Source organism: Argentina silus (assembly GCF_951799395.1).
Source record: "Argentina silus genome assembly, chromosome: X".
NCBI classification, from domain to species: Eukaryota; Metazoa; Chordata; class Actinopteri; order Argentiniformes; family Argentinidae; genus Argentina; species Argentina silus.
Genome location: NC_139653.1, coordinates 44,136,890 through 44,156,889, shown reverse-complemented (window position 1 = coordinate 44,156,889; position 20,000 = coordinate 44,136,890). Strand labels below are relative to the sequence as shown.

Here is a 20,000-nt window from a genome sequence, read left to right as displayed (position 1 = left end):
TACATACGAGAAACTTATCACCTGTAATAAAACAAACTGCTCTTAACAGAAAATGCATAGATCAACTCTTGTTCTCTCAGAGCAAAGAACCCCCCCCCCCCTCTACCCCCCCCCATCCCGAGGGTAGAGGGGGTCTCTGCTCCGCCAGTGGTGTTGTGTAATTATGTTATGTCAATTATGCAAAAATATTTCCATTTTGGTGAAATGGTCTGAGACCTGTTGAAGCCCTGTATTCTTGAGCAGCACTTACTGGATAAGTAAGAGTTGCTCTGGTTCTGTACCTGTCATTATGATTTGATCACTTGAGTATGTTGTTAGTCATTGTTGAGTCAAGTTGTTGCATGAAAATGTTGAAATTGCTTCTTAATTACTAAGTGATGGAGTTAAGTTATCAGTGGAATGTCTACTCAGCGGAATGCCGATAACAAAAACCTCCTCAATTCTAGTACTATGCAATTACAAGATAACAAGATTATAATTTTCTGCCGAGAATTACTGTTTTTGTTTCCGATTTTTTTCAGATGAGAAGATCAGTATTGATATTTCAGCAAGCCTGTGACATCAGCCTCTCTAGAGTGCTGCTTCTCATAATAGTGTTAGTGTTTTGACCCTGCCCTTATTTTGATGTGCACCAGACAGTTTCGCCATAGCAACCTAAATCTACTGTAGCCCTGGAAAAACCCCAATTATGTCCTCGGTAACTGTTGTTGAGGAGCAGAGCAGAGGAGGAGGAGGAGGTGGAGGGGGAAGGGCACCGTGAGATTCTGGTCAGTCACGTCATCATTCTCCAGATTGCTAGGCTGCTGGGATTACAGTAAACCCCACTCAATTATGTAGTTGTTGCTTTTTGGTTTGGTTTGTTTGTTTGTTTTGGGGGGTTATTGGGGTGGGTGTGGGATGTTGAGAGAGGTTGGGTGTGAGCATATGGCGTGATGGTGATATTGTAAAGATCTGTTGGCTTACGCAGAACTTCACAAAGAAGTAAAACATTTCTACACTTGCTTTATTTTTTTTAGTATGCATCCCCCTGAGACAAGAGTCACAATGGACACACCTCTAAAGCGACAGCTCAGCTCAGCCCATGTCAGGCTGCAGGATGTGGATGTGTTGTCTTCAGTCTGACAGCCTATGTGGTGAATGAGGGCTGTCATTTTGATTGCAGAGCTGCAATTTCAGCCAGCGGGGAGTCAGGGGAGGCTGGCGGAGGTAGACGGAGGACGGAGGACAGGCTCTCTATGGGCCAAGGGAGGCTGGTGGAGGTAGACGGAGGACGGAGGACAGGCTCTCTACGGGCCAAGGGAGGCTGGTGGAAGTAGAAATCGGAGGACGGGCTCATTGTAATGCATGGAACGGAATGAGGAATGGTATCAGACACGTTCTATGCATTACTGCCTCCACCAGCCCCCTCTGCTGTACTGTCAATATCCCTCTTGAGGAGAACCAGCATCTCTCTGCTGTACTGTCAATATCCCTCTTGAGGAGAACCAGCATCTCTCTGGCATTCATTTAACACATCTGTTTGCTGTTTACACCGTTTATAGAGGCTGTCACAACATCTGATGAATAAAGCAATAACGCTGGCAGACCCACTTCCTCTTCTGCCTTGACCTTTGACAAAAATGTCACACTTTACATATTATATTACATGCTCGGTTTCTGTTGCATGCGTACAAGTGCAATAAACAATGTGTGTCTGAGTGGTTGTCTGACATGCATTTGCACATCACAGCTGTGATTTGCTTTTTCTTATTTTGTTGAAACTTTGGGAGACATAATTTTCTATTGCTCCTGACTAATCCTCATTGTGCAGCATGTGGTTCTCGTGGTATATCATCTGTTGATAAAGGCACGCATGCATGTATACACACACACACACACACACACACACACACACACACATACACACACACACACACACACACACACACACACACACACATACACACACACACACACCTCTTATCTTGTGATTTATTGATCATCTGAACATTTTAACCACAAGGCGATTCATCCAGAGTGGTCTTCCATGGCTCCACTCATGACATCAAAGGGCGCCAGAGAGATGAGCTGCAGTTGTTTATGTCGCCTTTGAACTTTTCTGCAGGCTCTGCATCATGCTCTCAAGGATTATAATAAACAAATAAGTAAATCACCAGAGATGGAACACACTGATGCCGGTGGCATGATTACCACATCATCTCCACTTCTGGACCTGGGGCTGTTTCAGCCTCTCATACATTATGGCCAGGAGTTTACGTCAGGGGAGGCTGGTGGAGGTAGAAATCAGAGGGCAGGCTCATTGCAATGCATGGAATGGAATGAAGAATGGTATCAATTCACAATATGTGTGTTTGATACCATTTGATGCCATTCCATTCCTTGCATTACAATGAGCCTGCCCTCCGATTTCTGCCTCCACTCTTCATGTATAGTACACTCAGACTACCTTTGATGTGGAACATACACTACTGTAGTGCACTTGGTCTGTCTTAGTATCATGTTCTCTCTCTCTCTCTCTCTCTCTCTCTTTCTCTCGCTGTCCTCTGACAGACCCAGACCCCCATTAGTCACCAGTACTGTAACAACATGTCTGCAGGCCCTGACCTCCTAAAAGCTCAGCCTCACACGAATGGCCGAGCAGGCTGGAAAACATCCCACATTGCCTCTGCGAGTGGGATGGTCCTTACTGTCTGCTCCACTACAACGGATGGATGGAAGGCCCCTTTTAGGCCCCTATTATTGAGAAGTTTAGTTTTGAAGAATCTAACCACTAACCTTAACCCTTGCGCCTAACCTTAACCCCTACCTAACCTAACCTGAATCCCTAACCTTTATCCTAGTCTTGCCATACCTCCAAATCATGTTGTTCTCACGCCTTTTTTGGACATCTGGAGAATTTGTGATTAGCCGATCTGGCTAAGATTGAACTGGACAGAGTGATGGGAGAATGTGCTCGTCACATTCCAAGAACCCTCCCCCACATTCCTGTATAATGGTTGGTTGTTGTTATGTGCGTCGTCTTTTCCGACAGGGTCAGACATTTTTGCAGAAAGTTGTTGCCTATGCCAGCTTGCAACATTGAAGAAAATGGTAAGGCCCCCTTGGTTTCCACCCCTTTGTAGCAACTTTCTGAAAAGAATTTCCACAGGCTGTCCCCAGAAAACCTGGTCTCAATGAGATTACCTTTACCCTAACCCTTGATCAATTGACAAATAGCTCATATAAACATTTGTGGATAAAATTATATTGGTCTTTCGCAGGTCTTCTAATCATGACAGGAAAGGAGGCTTATCTTCCCAGGCTTAGGAACATCAATAGAAGCTCCATAAGTACTGAGAATGCACATATCCATTTTTCACCCTGACACCCTTTCAGAGACCTCAGGGGTTGTTTTCAACCTCACGGTGGTCCCTCACTACAAAGCACCTCTGGCTAACAATGACTCAAAAGCTGACTATTGGAATGGCATGATTCACTGAAGTAAGTCCTGTTGGCCCCACTTGAAGTATTTCAAGGAGGCCAATGCTGCATGGACTTATATTACTTGGTTCAGGTCACAGATGTTGTCTGTGAGGAGGCAAACTGGGCAAAACAAAACACCTTACCATGTCACAGATATTTTGTCACTGATTATTCCACATTAAGTCTGTTACACCTGTGTAGAAACACCATTATTACTAGAAACAACATCATATCAGTATGTCGATCTATAGAAAAACGAAATCATAATTCAAATTCCATTTACTTCAGCTATGTGGTGAAGTGCACTCTCTAGAACCAGGTTGAGTTCTTAGACAGAGAATTTAGGTTTGCAAATGACCCGTACTGCTAGTTGTATACGGCCCTCCAAATGCATTTAATTCTGCTACGCTGGTCATATAGATTTCCAAGGTTATCTATGAGGTTCGGCCATTGTGAAGGCCAACTCAAGGGCACAATGGTCTCAAAGGACCGGAAAGCATTAACCCTTCGAGGTAATTAGTCCCGTGAGAAGACAGTGAATAGGCAGAAAGGCATTCCCTTGGAGAGAAGGAGAAATGGTCCTTTCTACTCCTGGCAGTGTTCATAGTCAACTGTTGCAACTGTTGCGAAAAGCACATAATTGGATTTCCGGCCAGGAAATATACTCACAGATTTGCTCTAGTACTGGGGGTGACACTCTATAAGCTGAAGAGAAGTTTTTTTAAAAACAACTCAAAAGTGGTAGTAGCATCTGTCCACAGCACCCCGCCCCCCCCACTCCCCCACCCCTCCCTTCTCTTCTTCCCTAAATGTTCTCAGTATGTTGCTTCCAGGGGAGGCTGGTGGAGGTAGAAATCGAAGGACGGGTTCATTATAATGCATGGAACGGAATGATGAATAGTATTTGATACCATTCCTCCTTCCATTCCCTGCATCATAATGAACCTCTAGCAGTCTCCCCTGGTTGTTCCTCTACACCGTCTTAGTATGTAACTGACCAGCAATCCAGACTCACGCCTCTGATGCAGGTTTATCACCTTTAATACAAAAGGCAAAGAAAGCTTGTTTTTTTGCTCATTTGTAAAGGGTTTAATACTTAGATATCTACAGACTGCTGCACACAGGGTAATTCCAGGTCCAGGAGATTTTATTAGTTTTTATTAACATTTATTGGAATGGAAATAGTTAGCTGACAACTTGGCTCAATGCTGACATTTGCACACATGACAGAGAAAAAAGGACTTCAGCCAAGAGAGATCTGAATCCAATACAGTATATGATGCTGTAATATGCTTATATTTGTATTCTCACATATACAGTACATTTTCCGTCATAATGATGGTTTTAGGATTCCATAAATTCACACTGTTAACTTCTAAAAGTTTACAGACCTGGCAAGATTGTATGATGGAAACAAGAGAGTAATAATACACAGAAAGTACTAACCGGGATAAAAATGTATTTGCCAACCAAACCATAGAGCAGAGTGCGTGTCCTGTCATATTTATGTGTAATGAACTCCTTTTGGTAGTTCTATAAACTGACTTTTTATCAGTTGTTCAATGTCACTTTTAATAAATCCACCTACAGTCTATGCAGTGAGGTAACGTATGCACACAACATCAGTTCCATCACATGGGATTCATTAGAAAGGACTGAATGCTTATGATAATGGCGTTTGTCCCAAATAAAGGTATAGGGTCAGTGCTGGTTGGTTATGAAAGCTTTATGATCTGATCCATCGGAAGTGTTCCAAGTGCTGTGTGTGTGTGTGTGTGTGTGTGTGTGTGTGTGTGTGTGTGTGTGTGTGTGTGTGTGTGTGTGTGTGTGTGTGTGTGTGTGTGTGTGTATAACCAGTGTCCCTGATGTGCAGTGAGACAAGCTGAATGAGGGAGAATGCCTCGCTCTCTCCAACAATGGAACAGGATTACTGGGCGTGCCGTTGTCAGACTGGCCTTGTTATTACAGGGAAGCCAGAACACTTGAATCAGCAGAATTCCAAAGTGACTGACTGCGTTGGACATGCTAGAGATGGGCTGGGAATGATGTTGATGATGATGATGATGATACGTCTCTATGGCAGCAGCATCATCACATTGGACCTAGACTGAACAGCACATCAGTTGAGTGTAACGTCTGGTCATGTTTGTCTTTGGGTGTATCACAATAGTCTAAATGTGCTTCCTCTCCCAGTATTTTTTCCTTCATCTGCACTGACCTGAAAGAGCTGGGCAGGTAAAAAAGCACATTACCAGAACGTTACTGTCGTAATGCTTCACCACACATGTCTAAAGAGATCAGAGGGGACCAGGGAAGAAAAGCATTTCAGAGTATAGAGACGCAGCCTTTGCTCTCTTGTGAACTGTCGTCGTTGTTCAAGCATCTGGTGAACAGGTGGATTTAACATGTTATCATCTACTGCCACCGTGTGGTTGAAAGACGTGCTAAGTGGATCTGAACTTCACCTAAACTGTTTGTTGAGAGCGCCGTCTGGAGGTGAATGGACTCGAAGCTGGAGTTTCCGATGTGATTTAATCGTTTTCCTTAGTAAGAAGTTATAAAGATATGTTAACAGATCTTTATTTAGTACAAGAAGAAGACGAACAACCAGCAAACTGTAAAGCCATTACTTTACTGTGCAGTGAATAACAGTTGTCGACATTTCCAAATGACAACACAATATTGTACAAAGTGAAATGCACTGGATGAGTGTGGGCCAAATTACTAGAAATATCAAGACCACCAGAGGGCGCTGATGCACACCAAAACGACCTCCGCCTTGCTGTCACATTACTACACGCACACACACACACACACACACACACACACACACACACACACACACACACACACACACACACACACACACACACACACACGGACACACACACACACACACACACACACACACACACACACACACACACACACACACCTGGATGTTTTTCTTGTCAGGTATCAAAATCTTGGTGTGGCTCAATGCAATGAAACAAATTCTGGTTTTAAGTGAACTTGGATCCTTGGTTAAAAATCTCTTTATGAATAGAATAGTTACAAATTCTCCCAAAATATTTCACTTATGTCAACATGTAAAAGTAATATACTGTAGTATGTGTTTCATATTGTTAAGTATGTATCATTCTCCTGGTTTCCAAGTATGAGCATATCCATTGGCCCCGGGTTTTTCACACCAGATTTGACAAATAGCTTCAAAGTGTAATGAATTGCACAGAAATACATAAAGGTTATACGTATAATAAATACCAGTACACAAATATGGTATTACTGTACCAGTTACTTAAGCAAGCTTAATGAAGTGACGTAAGACTGCCATCTTGTTTCTGCTAACATTTCATCCTGGCACATGTGTATGCCTGTATTGCATTATGTAAGTTTGAAAAAGAAAACAAAGAAAGAAAAAAAGCACAATGTGCCTCTCAACAGTGCCAGGAACCGAAGCGTGTCCAATAGTCTTGGAGCTTCACACTGTTTAAGCGTTGTATAACTCCAGTACGAACATGTGTTTTCCATGTAGATGAGGACATGTCAACTGTCTGGGGTCCACAGTGATCTATGAAACAAATCTTTATTTTATTTACTCCATAAGAACTTCGGCTGGGTGGGGGTGGGGGGTGGGGGGTGAGGGGGGGGGGGGGGTGGTGGTGGGAGGGGGGGGGGGGGGCACCTATTACGAAATGCTGTGGGTACAAGTCATCTGATTGGCAGTAATGCCATGACCCACGCATGCCAAGGCTCAGAACAAGTATGTACATAGCAGTGAAGGCTTAGTGGAGGTACTGTAGAAATCGGAGGACGGGCTCATTGTAATGCATGGAATGGAATAGGGAATGGTATCAAACACGCATTTTTGATACCATTCCTTATTCCATTCCATGCATTACAATGAGGCCTTCTTTAGAATGCGTGTTTGATACCATTAATCATTCCAATCGATGCATCACAATGAGCCCGTCTTCTAATGTCTACCTCCACCAGCCTCCACGGGTGAAGTAGTTAGATGGTACACTTGTGTTGCAACGCTGAGGAGGAGTTGCATTTAGAATGTTCACTACTCCTGTGTGTTTCAACTAACTGGTCACTTTGAGAGATATTCAGCTGTATAATTGAAAAATGAATTCAGTGATCTGTAGCAGCCTGTCTTATGTAACAACAAAACAACACCTTACTTTTAAATGATGGATCTAATGTAATGTGATTATGTGCAATTGGTTTGACTGTAAGAAGGATTATATTCTTAATCCACTCCTCTCTACTTTTTTCCCTCTCTCTTCCGCTCTTCCAATCCTTTCCTCTTCCCTCATTAAGGCAGTTGTTCCATACATGCATCTGCTCATTTTCCAGCTTTGAAGTGGCCAAATAAAGTGAGAGTTTTTTTGCCATGGGGAAAATCTGACCACATTCAACCCTCCTGCTTTCTTCTTCTCTTCTTTCTCCTTTTCAACGTCCCACACGGGGAAGCTTCCTGGATTGCTCCACGTTGTTCCATTCTCCTGTGAAGAAGCCTGGGAGAATAGGCAGGCCAATAGGGGATATCACCCCAGCAACCACTGTAGCCACTGTATTTGTGAAAAGGTAATTCCGGTGCATGCGTGTGCATGCGTGTGTGTGCCTGTGTGCCTGTGTGCCTGTGTGTGTGTGTTTGTGTGTGTGTGTGTGTGTGTGTGTGTGTGTGTGTGTGTGTGTGTGTGTGTGTGTGTGTGTGTGTGTGTGTGTGTGTGTGTGTGCACGTGCGTGTGCATGCGTGCGGGCATGCGCTCGTGTGTGTGTGTGTGTGAGCATGTGTGTGTGTAATTAAAGTCTTTGTCAGCTCCACGCTGGGAGCTTCTCAGTTACCACAGCAACCCAGTTTGACAGTCTGTAAATGTATGCTGGTATAATGATGGTACATCCATACGTCGACCCCTTTACCTAACGCTACTCTCTGTGCTCTGCAAACATAAGCTCTCCTCCATTCAGGCGGGGGGTTGTTAGGGGGTTGCTATTGTCCCCGTGACGAACAAAGCAGCCAATGTCCCTAATGACAAAGCAATGCAGTTTGAAATCTCAGTCTCCATCAAACTACTCATACTGACATTTCTAACAATCAAACATTCATCACAGAAAGAGCAGTAGACCGGAACAGTGACGTCACAAGTGGAACAGTGATGCCATGGTCCTGCCCTGTTGACCGAGCCGTGCACGTGGTTGGTTTTCAACACTGCTCCCTCTCTCTGTCTCACACATCGTAACACATTGTAACACAGACACCCCCAAAGCCTGATTGATAAGACAGACAACTCAGAATAGCTTTCCAGGAACAGGCAGCTCAATCAAAAGGACAAAGCCTCTCAACGGAACACATCAGGGGAGGCTGGTGGAGGTGGAAATCGGAGGACGGGCTCATTGTAATGCACTGAATGAAATGAGGAATGGTACTGTATATCAAACATGCGTGTTTGATACCATTCATCATTCCATTCCACGCATTACAATGAGCCTGTCCTCGTATTTCTCCTTCCACCAGCCTCCCCTGGAAGACATCAATTGAAATATTGCCACATTGCAAAACCACTTCGCCCCCTTGGAGAAGCTTGGAGCTTAAAGAGACAAAACAACATTGAGTAGAGCAGCTTCTCCATACTTCTCCTTAAAGCTCAAACCTTCATAAGATCATTCAGATCCATTAGAATCTCAACAACACAGTATTTCTCATTGGTGGTACTGATTGAGCTGATCTGTGTGGTTTGATGAACGGCTCTTTGTCCCTCTATGACGTCAGTTCCTCAGACACAATGCGTTGGTTTGAATAATGTATATTGACCTTTTAAGTTGTATCCTCTGGTCAATGCAGTGAACGAGGACTGTGGAACACAGACAGGTCATGCTTCAGTTGAGCTTTGGTTCAGAGTAGCTAGGCTACGCTACAATCAGCTTCGCCTAGCCGTGGGGCTTGTCTAATGGCACTCAACCAGGGGAGGCTGGTGGAGGTAGAAATCGGAGGACGGGCTCATTGTAATGCATGGCACGGAATGAGGAATGGTATCAAACATGTGTGTCTGATACCATTCCGTATTCCGTGCCATGCATTACAATGAGCCTGTTTACCGATTCCTCTGGACTCAACAACACCGCTAGCTTAGTGTGTGTGTGTGTGTGTGTGTGTGTGTGCGTGTGCGTGTGCGTGTGCGTGTGCGTGTGCGTGTGCATGTGTGAGTGTAGTAAAACCATGGCTTTGGTTAGCCAGGGGCTTCAGTTAGTGCCTCAGGTTCTCAGTTGGCAGCGTCAAAGCAGGATGCTAGCTTATACATGAGAACCCATCCAGCAGCTTTGCATGGGAGCTTGGGTGTTTGTAATGTTCTGTTCTGTTAATGTGCAGGTTTTTATTCCAGCCCAGCACACACATTGAAATAATCAACCGATCATGGTTGTGTCTGGACCATAATTAATTAGTTGTATCAGGTGTGTTGGTGCTAGGCTGGAAGAGAAAGGCTGCACAATGAAGCCCCAAGTTGCTCAAGAGTTCCAGAGTTGGGTGGAGAGCCCTGGTAAAGATTATGGAATGGCCTCTGCATAATGTGTGTGAGATAGGGGAGGCTTGTGGAGGAAGAGGACGGGCCCATTGTAATGCATGGAATGGAATAAGGAATGGTATGTTTGTGCGCTGCATGTGTGTTTGATTCCACTCCTCATTCCTTTCCATGCATTACAATGAGCCCGTCCTCCGATTTCTACCTCCACCAGCCTCCCCTGGTGTGAGGGTGCAGCCAGGCCGAGAGTTAATGGTTCAGAAAACTGCATTCCTATTCACAGGCCTAGGAGGACTAACAACGCCGGTGATTCCCCTTTCCATAATCTCCACCTCAGACAGCTGTTATGTGAACATTCATTCTAATCAAAGCCTTCACGGAGGCGACGAGAGGGGAACACTGTGGAAACACAATGTACTGAACATCAGTTCATATGGATCCATCCCAGCACCTTATGGAAACAGTGACAGAGAACAAAAGATTGGATCTATCTAAACATTCCCCCTGGGGAAGGGTTGGATGGATGTGAGATTCTAACATGAGCAAATTAGTGTTGCAGAGTGCCTAGAGAGACATGAGTGGAAAATAGACAGTTGTTCATCTCAGAGTTGGATGATACTGTAGAGTACAGACAGGTCACGCTTCAGTGAAGCTTTGGTCCAGAGCAGCTAGGTTACGCTACAATCAGCCTCATCTAACCGTCTAGCCGTGGGGCTTGTCTTATGGCACTCAACCAGGGGAGGCTTGTGAAGGTAGAAATCGGAGGACGTCTTCCTCCACCAACCTCCTCTGGTTGGATGATACTGTAGAGGCAGGGATGTGCTTGGTTAAAAAAGCTAGAGGAGAGACAGTATTGAGAAGTTGTTGACAGCGTCATGGTTATGTCCTAAAGTAGTTTACTGTGGTTATGACATGGAGATGTCACGGTTATTCCAAGATTATGGCAGGGATAAATTAAATGTTTATAGCCTGTCATACAGTACAGTCACGCTGCTATCTTATGTAAGACTGGGAATGATCGGGTGGTCTGGTTACCTTCACTGCAAGCTCCATAGCAGCAACTCCATATGGAAGACTGATCTGACTTCTCATCAGTGGAGGCTGGTGGAGGTAGAAATCGAGGCTCATTGTAATGCATGGAATGGTATCAGACACACACCATTCCTCATTCCATTCCAGACATTACAGTACAATGGGTTAGGGTTAGTCCCCCCGTCCTCCGATTTCTACCTCCACCAGCCTCCACTGCTGTACACCGAATGAGATTCACACGTAAATTCCATGTGACACTGTACAGTACTCTTTCCTTGTTTGTGAGACCGTTCGACTGCAGATCACAGAGTTGATCTTTCTTCATCTTTATATTATTACACATCGTGTTAACGGTCATTCTCATAACCCTGTTTTGTTGTTTTACTGTACAAGCAAGCTCAGGGCAGTCGGTTCGAAGGTTCTGCTCTGATGTTCATTATGGGATGTCTACAGAGTCATAGTCATAGTTTTGTTGCTGTTGGATGATCATTTGCCTTCAGGACACAGTGGGCACCTGGCGAAACTGCTACCATGCCAACAGGATCTCACGCTTAATTTGTAGGAATTAATACAAAAAGCAGAACACCTCCTGCTGACCATGCCTTTGTTTCTTCACAGTGCTCTTTACAGGGTGAGCATGGCCATGTTGATGTTGGATGTGTAGTTCCATATAATAAGAAGAAGAAGAAGAAGAAGAAGAAGAAGAAGAAGAAGAAGGAGAAGAAGAAGAAGAAGAAGAAGAAGAAGAAGAATGTATTACATTTATAAAGCACTTTTTATTATACAAAATAATCTCAAAGTGCATAAAATAAAAGATACAATAGATTTTTTTTATTTTTTTTTATTTTAAACAAAGCAAAAAAATACAACCATATCATACAAGCAGCAATCAAAGTCTAGGAGGAAGGGTAGGCCAGCTGATGAAGATCTTAAGGCCCTATGCTCTTTAAGGCCAAATTCGTCCAATGCTCTGAACAGCCCTTAGATTATATACCGTAACTCTCCCTCCTACACTCAGTGAGCTGTTACTAATACAGTATCATGGCATAAGAGATTACTGAATACAATTATATTATTCAGAGCATTAAAGTCAGGTGGCAGACCATCACCCTGGATAATAGTTTATTTGACTGGATTAAAGCTGCGATCTGGGATTCAAACAATAACAAAGCGGTCTCCCCACTACTTTTTTGTGTTACATATTTTGGGTTCTGATAAATGCCTCATGAGCCAGTTCAACTGTCTTACCCTCTTTCTTTATTAAAGGGAATGACTACAATGCAATAGCTAGCCAGGCCCTGTAGCACCCCATCATCAATCACTCCATGGAAATGGTGCCCTGAAATAGGGGGGCTATGTATAAAAAGTGTTTTTATTTTCTGAATGGTGAAACCAACATGTACAAAAATAACCTTAAATAAAATCTGACAATCTATACTTTAACCCTAATAGCAATTGTTTGATTTAAAATCCAAACCTTTGGAGTATAGAGCCAAAAGAAGAAAAATGCTTGTCCCATTATTTAAGCAGGGCACTGTAACCATTGATTCTTGAAGAATATAACTTATAAATGCCTCATGATGAGCTAGTTCAACTGTCTTACCCACTATTTCTTGATGACACTTTAAAGGGAATGACTGCAGTACTATAGCTAGCCAGGTTCTGCAGCACGCCTCTATATAAATTACATTTTGACATAAGTGAAATATTTTGGGAGAATTTTTAACTATTCTACTCATAAAGAGATTTTTAACCAAGGATCCAAGTTCACATTACTTTCTCCAAGCTAAGGCTCCATTGAGAAGGGAGGGAGGAAGGATGCATTTTTAGTATTTATTTATTAATAATAATATTATTATGATTATTATTTAGACCATTCAAACAGGGCCATGGATCATCCTGACCTGGTCACAGATCTGCATGTGCTTTAGCCAGTCCAGTTAAATAATGAGAGGACGACCGCTGAGATTTAAATCACCCACTTTTGGTAATTTTATTGTTTTTGCAAACATGTTCAGCATCAGCATCAGTAGACGTAGACGTAGAACGCTGCGACACAATCCAGTTATACAGTACAAGCCAATCACTTTCAAATCACTTTTAAATCACATTCAAAGCATAGAGCAAACACTTAAAATGGCACACTCATAAGCCAACACTCAAGTCAGACACTATTGCTCCATCCACTGAAGGGAAAATTAAATGGGCATTGTTGTGAGTAATAGCATCAAGTCAGACAGGCAAAAAAGTGGTAGATGACATGACAGGATTACAAGCAGTAATAACATGGTAAACCAGAGGACATGACAGAAGAAGATAGAACGCACAGCGAGAACGTCCAACTGTATTCTATCATGAGGGTAAACACACACACACACACACACACACACACACACAGAGTACATAACATTTGAAAACATTTTTCAGTACCTCGACAACTTGAGTCACAAACTAGCATGGAGTCGCTGTGTCTTCCATGTGAAAATGGCACTCGAAATTGTTCCTTAACAAACCAAGTGAAACAATATAAATAAACAATGATGTCAATGTTGTGATGTGATGATGCATTAGGTGATCTGTTTAAAGAGTCAACTGAAACAGGCAGAGGAATAAACATCAAAGACATCAGATAGGAATGCGATCAGGAAGAATAAACAACCATTTTACACAACATTCAGTTTCAACACATCTCCTTTACATTGAGAAATGGACCCACCCAGAGTGGTATATCAGAAGAGTGGCGCCAGTGATATTACTGGAGGCTTCCTGATTTACCCAATATAGATTTTTTATTGGACAAAGATATGTAAGTGGGCGGGGCTAACAAGACTTCAGGCGGAGGAAAATGGTAGACGAAAAAAAAAAGGCTTTTCAGTCCCAAAACGTCATGGCTACTCTCAAGTACAACAATAAAGTCCCACACATTTGGAAAATCTCTCTTGAATGGGTTTAACCACACAACGTTTAGTATAGGTTCACGTGAAGGACCTATTAGTCTCCGTAAGCGTTAGCCAATAGACAATTGACCCCTTCGTCGGCGCCACTCTTCTAAAGTCTGGATTTCACTGCAGGGTTGGTGTATCACTTCCCACAAAGGCATGTTCACTGACTACATAGCAAAGACAGACGGGACGTCTCACAGGCAAGTTTAAGGCATATTTCAAAAAAGCTTCTTATCGGGAGAAATGTGGTTGTTTTCTATACCACTGACCCTGGTATCCCTCTCATTCTTTATGATGAATTACATGTACACCAAAACAAATTTTAACAACAGATTTTACTTCACAAATAAATAACTTAATAAATAGACAAAATCAAATAGTCACACATGAATACAAATATAGAAAATTAAAAAAAAAAAAAAAAGAAGAAGAAAATTAAGACACGGATGAACAGAGTGCAACAGACAGGACAGAGTGGACCTTGGTTGAGATGATCAGCCATCTCAGTCTGTATGTATCTTACCCAACTGTTATGTTTATCGATGACATGCTCAAGCACATGCAGCTCTGGGACCAGGGTAATCTTACGCTGTGTGTACTAGCTTTACATTGCATCTGAGTTTCTCTGATCTGATCTGCAACAGAGATTTAAACTCAGTGGTGTCACCTTAAGACAATTTGTGTTAAGACATTGGGGGGGGGGGGCTGTGTCAAACCATAACTTAATACTGGCCCATTATACTATTGGAAATGAGATGTGGTATGCATCCTACTGTACTGTATACTTCACATACTGTACTAACACACTAAAGCAGACAATTTTGTCGGTCATCAACAAGGCCATGTGGAGGGTGGCAATCAAGTGCTTCTTCTCAAGTGCAATTATCCTCATCATATACAGTGCATGTATGAACTAACAACTTCATCATACACAATTCAAACTGGATACTTAATCTGGACTGGTTAATCCCAGACCCATGTTAAGACTACTTCATCGCCCTTAATCTCACTTTCAATGTTCCACCAGGAGTATACTTAATCTGGGTGAGGGGGAAAACAAGGCCTTAGTGCGAGCTAACACTTAAACAGAGACATTAGGACATGGGAGGCTAGTGGAGGTAGAAATTGAAGGACAAGCTCATTGTAATGCATGGATTTGGAATGAGGGAATGGTATCAAACATGTCCTCAGATTTCTACCTTCACCAGCCTAAACTGGCCCATTTACATATGGTCTCTTATACCCAATCTCAAATCGACCATCAATTCTCAATGCCAACAGGTTTTCAGGACTGAATGAAAAGTTGTTGATGACATCCTATACACTTGAATAGATTGGAGAATTGAAAAACAACAGTTACCACACCAGTGGAGGCTAGTGGAAATACAAATCGGAAGACACATATGTTTGATACTATTCCTCATTCCATTCCATGCAAAAGGATGGAATATGAGCCTGTCCTCAGATTTCTACCTCCACCAGCCTTCACTGCATTAGGACCCTGTTAGTCAGGGGGGCCTTACTGTACTTCAATGACGTACAGTATCTGTATGAGCAAAACATGTGCTGCTTGATGTAGATCCAGCAGGATATACACAATAGAGGCATGTAACTGTGAATACAAATAACCACTACAACGAAATAACCCCCGAAGGGCCAAGCACAACACAGTAAGCCTCATGAGGGGAAAAAGGGCAAAGCTGACTTCTCCAAACTCTTAGCAGTTCTAGTAAACTTCTCTATCCATTAGGATACAGAAGATCCAGGAGGGGATGGGGCCAGTGTGAAGCCCATCTGAAAGGAGTTAGTCCCAAGCTGAGGTTTAGGGTGAAGGGAGGAGGCTGGAGTTGAGTTTGGGAGGTCGGCTTTCCCACATGTTCAGGTCTTCAGGCCTACGGTTATGGAGATAAGAGATGGATTCTGATCCAACAGAAACCAGGTGTGGAGTTATCAGGGTTGTGGTTGTGGTTGTGGTTGTGTGGTTGTGTGTGGTTGTGTGGTTGTGTGTGTGTGTGGTTGTGTGGTTGTGTGTGTGTGTGGTTGTGTGTGGTTGTGGTTGTGGTTGTGTGTGTGTGGTTGTGTGTGGTTGTGTGGTTGTGTGTGTGGTTGTGGTTGTGTGGTTGTGTGTGTGTGGTTGTGTGTGTGTGTGTGTGTGTGTGTGTGTGTGTGTGTGTGTGTGTGTGTGTGTGTGTGTGTGTGTGTGTGTGTGTCTAGCCCAGCCCAGCCCAGCCTATCTTCTCATAGCAATAGCCTCTCTGTGTTTTTGGACAGGCTCTGCACCAGAGACTTCTGGAAGTCTTCCTCGACTGCCTCAGGCACCAGGAACTCCAGAAGCAGGTCCCAGACACGGTAGACCAGGTGTCTGAAGGAGGAGGAGACACACGGGTTAGAGGTCAGCCTGATGTCCTGTGTGTCCCAGTTGGTAGAGCATGACGCTAGCAACGCTTAGGGTAGGGTCATATACACAAAAAATATACGCACTCAATCTACTGTAAGTCACTTTGGTTAAAAGCAGATGCTAAATAGCATATATTATATTATTATTATATACTTGTTTTGGAGGGCAACTACTGTAGAGCGTCAGCACTCACCTAATGAGGTCCAGGTGGACTTTAAAGGTCAAGAGGTTTGAAACGTTGTTAAACCACTAATCACAGAAAACAATGAGACAAGTCCTAGCTTGATATCTGTGTGTGTGTGTGTGTGCGTGTGCGTGTGCGTGTGCGTGTGCGTGTGCGAGTGCGAGTGCGTGTGCGTGTGCGTGTGTGTGTGTGTGTGTGTTAACAGTTATGTGTCTAGTCCACTGTCCAATATGTATATCATATTAAAGTGAACACATTAAAGGTCCGGTATGTAACATTCAAGCGTTCTAAAAGCTTCCTAATGGTTGTAAAGACTATGTTTAATTGGTAGCGATCAGGGAATGAGATTCGTTTAAATAAATATTTCATTCACGAACACTGTTTTGGTCCAGAAAATGGAGTGTCCTACTAGACAGGTTTGCATACAAACATATTGTTACTGCCAGGGGTCTGCGAGGGGAGTGTCTCTCTGGTGCATGCATGCTGAAACACAACAGCTAATGTATGACACTGCAAGTCCATTTCAGTATCCCAAAAAACAAACGCCCTGCTCCTTTAAAGATGAGGTACATCTGGACAACCTTTATACAACGTCACCAAACTTCCAACGAACCTATCCTGACCCTGTTCTGTCAATCTGTTGACTGATCAACCTGGGATTGATGCATTGTGATTCTAACAGCATGTTTTAGCCTCAACAGAGACCTTTGTCTCGGGGTCATAAATATCAAAGTCAGACCTTATTGGAGCGTTGGTAGATTAAGATGCATGCTGCTTCAATCAGATGTGATGCATCTAAGAACAAAGTCTAGCTGTGATAAATCTAGGACCTGACTACTGGCCAAACCTATGGAGTACGTATGGAAGTTAGTATATCATTTGGAATATACAGTACCCATAAAGACTGGCCTATTGATTCATAACCACATCATCACCTTGCTTTTTAACCTTTAATCAATACCTCATGTCATGTTCTTGCAATAATCGCAAGAGGATGACGTCAGTATCTACAAATCATAGCCAGACAGACGTATGTAAATACGTCTGTATTGTCTGCCTGCCTGTCTGCCTGCCTGCCTGCCTGGGTGTGTGTGTGTGTGTGTGTGTGTGTGTGTGTGTGTGTGTGTGTGTGTGTGTGTGTGTGTGTGTGTGTGTGTGTGTGCGTGTGTGTGTGTGTGTGTGTAGTCACCTGTTTATGTAGGGGTCCTGCAGAGATTCCAGTGCAATCTGCCAGCTCAGTCTGTATTTCTCTGAGCCCAGCATGTCTGCGATCAGATCTGGAAGGACAATGGGACATTAATATAGACAGGGAGACCACAGAAAAGGCTACAGGCAGTTCACATACCCCCCCCCCCACACACACACACACACACACACACACAAACACACACGTCAAGTACTGACCATCAGCAACATATTATACACAATGTGCGTGTGTGCGTGCGTATATAAGTGTGTATGAATTAACTCTGACCTGGTAGTAGTTTCATGAGGCAGTGCAGGGCCTGCTGCTTTGTCTCCTCCCTCTGTTGCTGGCTGCGTTGGGGTCGTGGCTGGGCGGGCAGGGAACCCCCAGGCCACACCGCCTCCTGTATGACCCTCAGGTAGACCACCCAGTACTGGGTACATGTCAGGTTGGACACACTGACATCCAGCCATCTGAAAATTCATGAGAACATTTGTCAAAGATCGGGCTCAGGGGCAACTTCACCAAGGAGGGACGGTCTGTGAGGTGCTAATCTCGTTCCAAGACTCTTCTGGCCAAATGCTCGGAAAGGTCTGGTAGACCAACGCATCAAACTTGGCCTTCGTTTACAACACAAGGACTGGGACAATTTGCAAGGAATGCCCCCCCCCCCCACCCAAGTGCTTGCACACCACATGTTTCTGATTCGGAGCAACGCCTTCGCAGTTCTACGATTTGTTAAAAATGAAATAATGACAAATACTTTACTCAGTAAATTCACTCCCACTAAGGCCAGGCTTGAGTCATTGCTATTGCAGGCTAATATGTGCTGTGCACGATAGTCTAGGGATGAGGTTAGTGTGGTGCCAGTAGTCAGCCCTATGGCATTGTCTCACGTCAGAGAGCGTGACTCTGTCTGCACTGATCTGTTTTGTATCTCACAAACGGTCATAGGATAGACCAAAAGTTCCCCGGGCTAAAATGTGCTGTCATATCGTTACCTTGATTACAATGTGTAGACTACTCATTACCGAAACAATAAATATGTCAATTATTTTCCTGTTTTTCTCCATCGAATTTCTTAGTTAGATGACCTTGAAACTGGCAAAGGACTGGTGGTTGAAAGTGCAGCTGTTTTTGAGTTGGGAAATGTACACAAAAACGATTGTTCAGTGAGCCAGCCAGCTGAGCAACTCACCTTTACCCGCAGCTGTGCAAACTTAATAGTGCATATGCATAATACAAAAAGAGACTTCAAACAACAGTAACTAACAATGTAGATTGTTTTCGTGGCGTTGCAACATAAATAGCAGTCCCATAGAAAGCAAAGGGAGGCATGAATCTCTCAAATTAGGATCTATTTTATCGTGGATGCTTTCTAATTTTCAGATCTGAAAATAGGTTCCACGTCGTACAAGACAGGTCGCTCACAGTGTTGTGTAGAAATTATGCCACCTGTCATAAGACAATGGCTCTACTGTGCATAGACTCACATAGCCAGTCCTGTATGACCCTGTCTGTCTGTCTGTCTGTCGGTCCACACTGAGATTTACAGGCGGAGGGATGGCAGGCTGTGAGGAGAGGTATTTCAATAACAAGGTACATAACGACCACACTACATTCTTTAGATGCACTAGATAGGGTCACACAGCTACCCCTATGCTGCCCTCACAGCACAACGTGGCCATATATTGTAGTACATGGGAGGCTGGTGGAGGCAGAAATCAGAGGACATCCTCATTGTAATGCATGAAATAAAAAAACACATGTTTGATACCATTCCTCATTCCATTCCATGCATTACAATGAGCCCGTCCTCCGATTTCTACCTCCATCAGCCTCCACTGCTGTAGTACCTATGAAATCTGTCAAGACAGTTTTCGTAACCACTGCGCTCAAATCAGTGGTATGTGATTTACCACAGTACGATACTGTACTGTACTGGCATCACTAGTCTCTACTCAAAAGACCAAGTTGAAATTGAAATCCAACCCTTGTGTACAATCTCCGTGCCCACATTCATAGTAGTGCTTACGCAAATATCCCACAAGACTTTGCATCCAGACTACATTAATTTAGATGGAGACTTGATATAAAAAAATATTAAAAAAAGATGATTGAACAATAAACTAACACTTTGCAGATGCCGTTACGTAACGCTGAGGAAAAAGCCACATAATACGTGCAGAACAATATCTCCTTCAAGGCCCAATGTCATGCTTGCTCATGGTTCGTGGCGCGTTTACAGTCCCTTAATTCAATTATCTCA

At 43.5% G+C, this 20,000-nt stretch overlaps 1 protein-coding gene and 1 long non-coding RNA gene across 2 annotated transcripts in view; one reads left to right on the top strand and one right to left on the bottom strand.

The window, feature by feature from the left end:
* The window catches only part of LOC310822949, a 174,492-nt gene that overhangs the window by 96,738 nt on the left and 57,754 nt on the right, over window positions 1-20,000 (top strand). The gene's annotated exons all lie outside the window — the stretch shown is intronic.
* Window positions 16,188-20,000, bottom strand: part of snx19b (sorting nexin 19b) — a 35,010-nt gene continuing 31,197 nt past the window's right edge. Inside the window, exons 12-14 of the mRNA XM_083695828.1 lie at window positions 18,020-18,204; window positions 17,735-17,822; window positions 16,188-16,325 (exon numbers count right to left, since the gene is read on the bottom strand). Coding sequence (XP_083551954.1) covers window positions 16,202-16,325; window positions 17,735-17,822; window positions 18,020-18,204 — 397 coding nt within the window. The 3' untranslated portion in view covers window positions 16,188-16,201. The remainder of the gene's footprint in view (window positions 16,326-17,734; window positions 17,823-18,019; window positions 18,205-20,000) is intronic.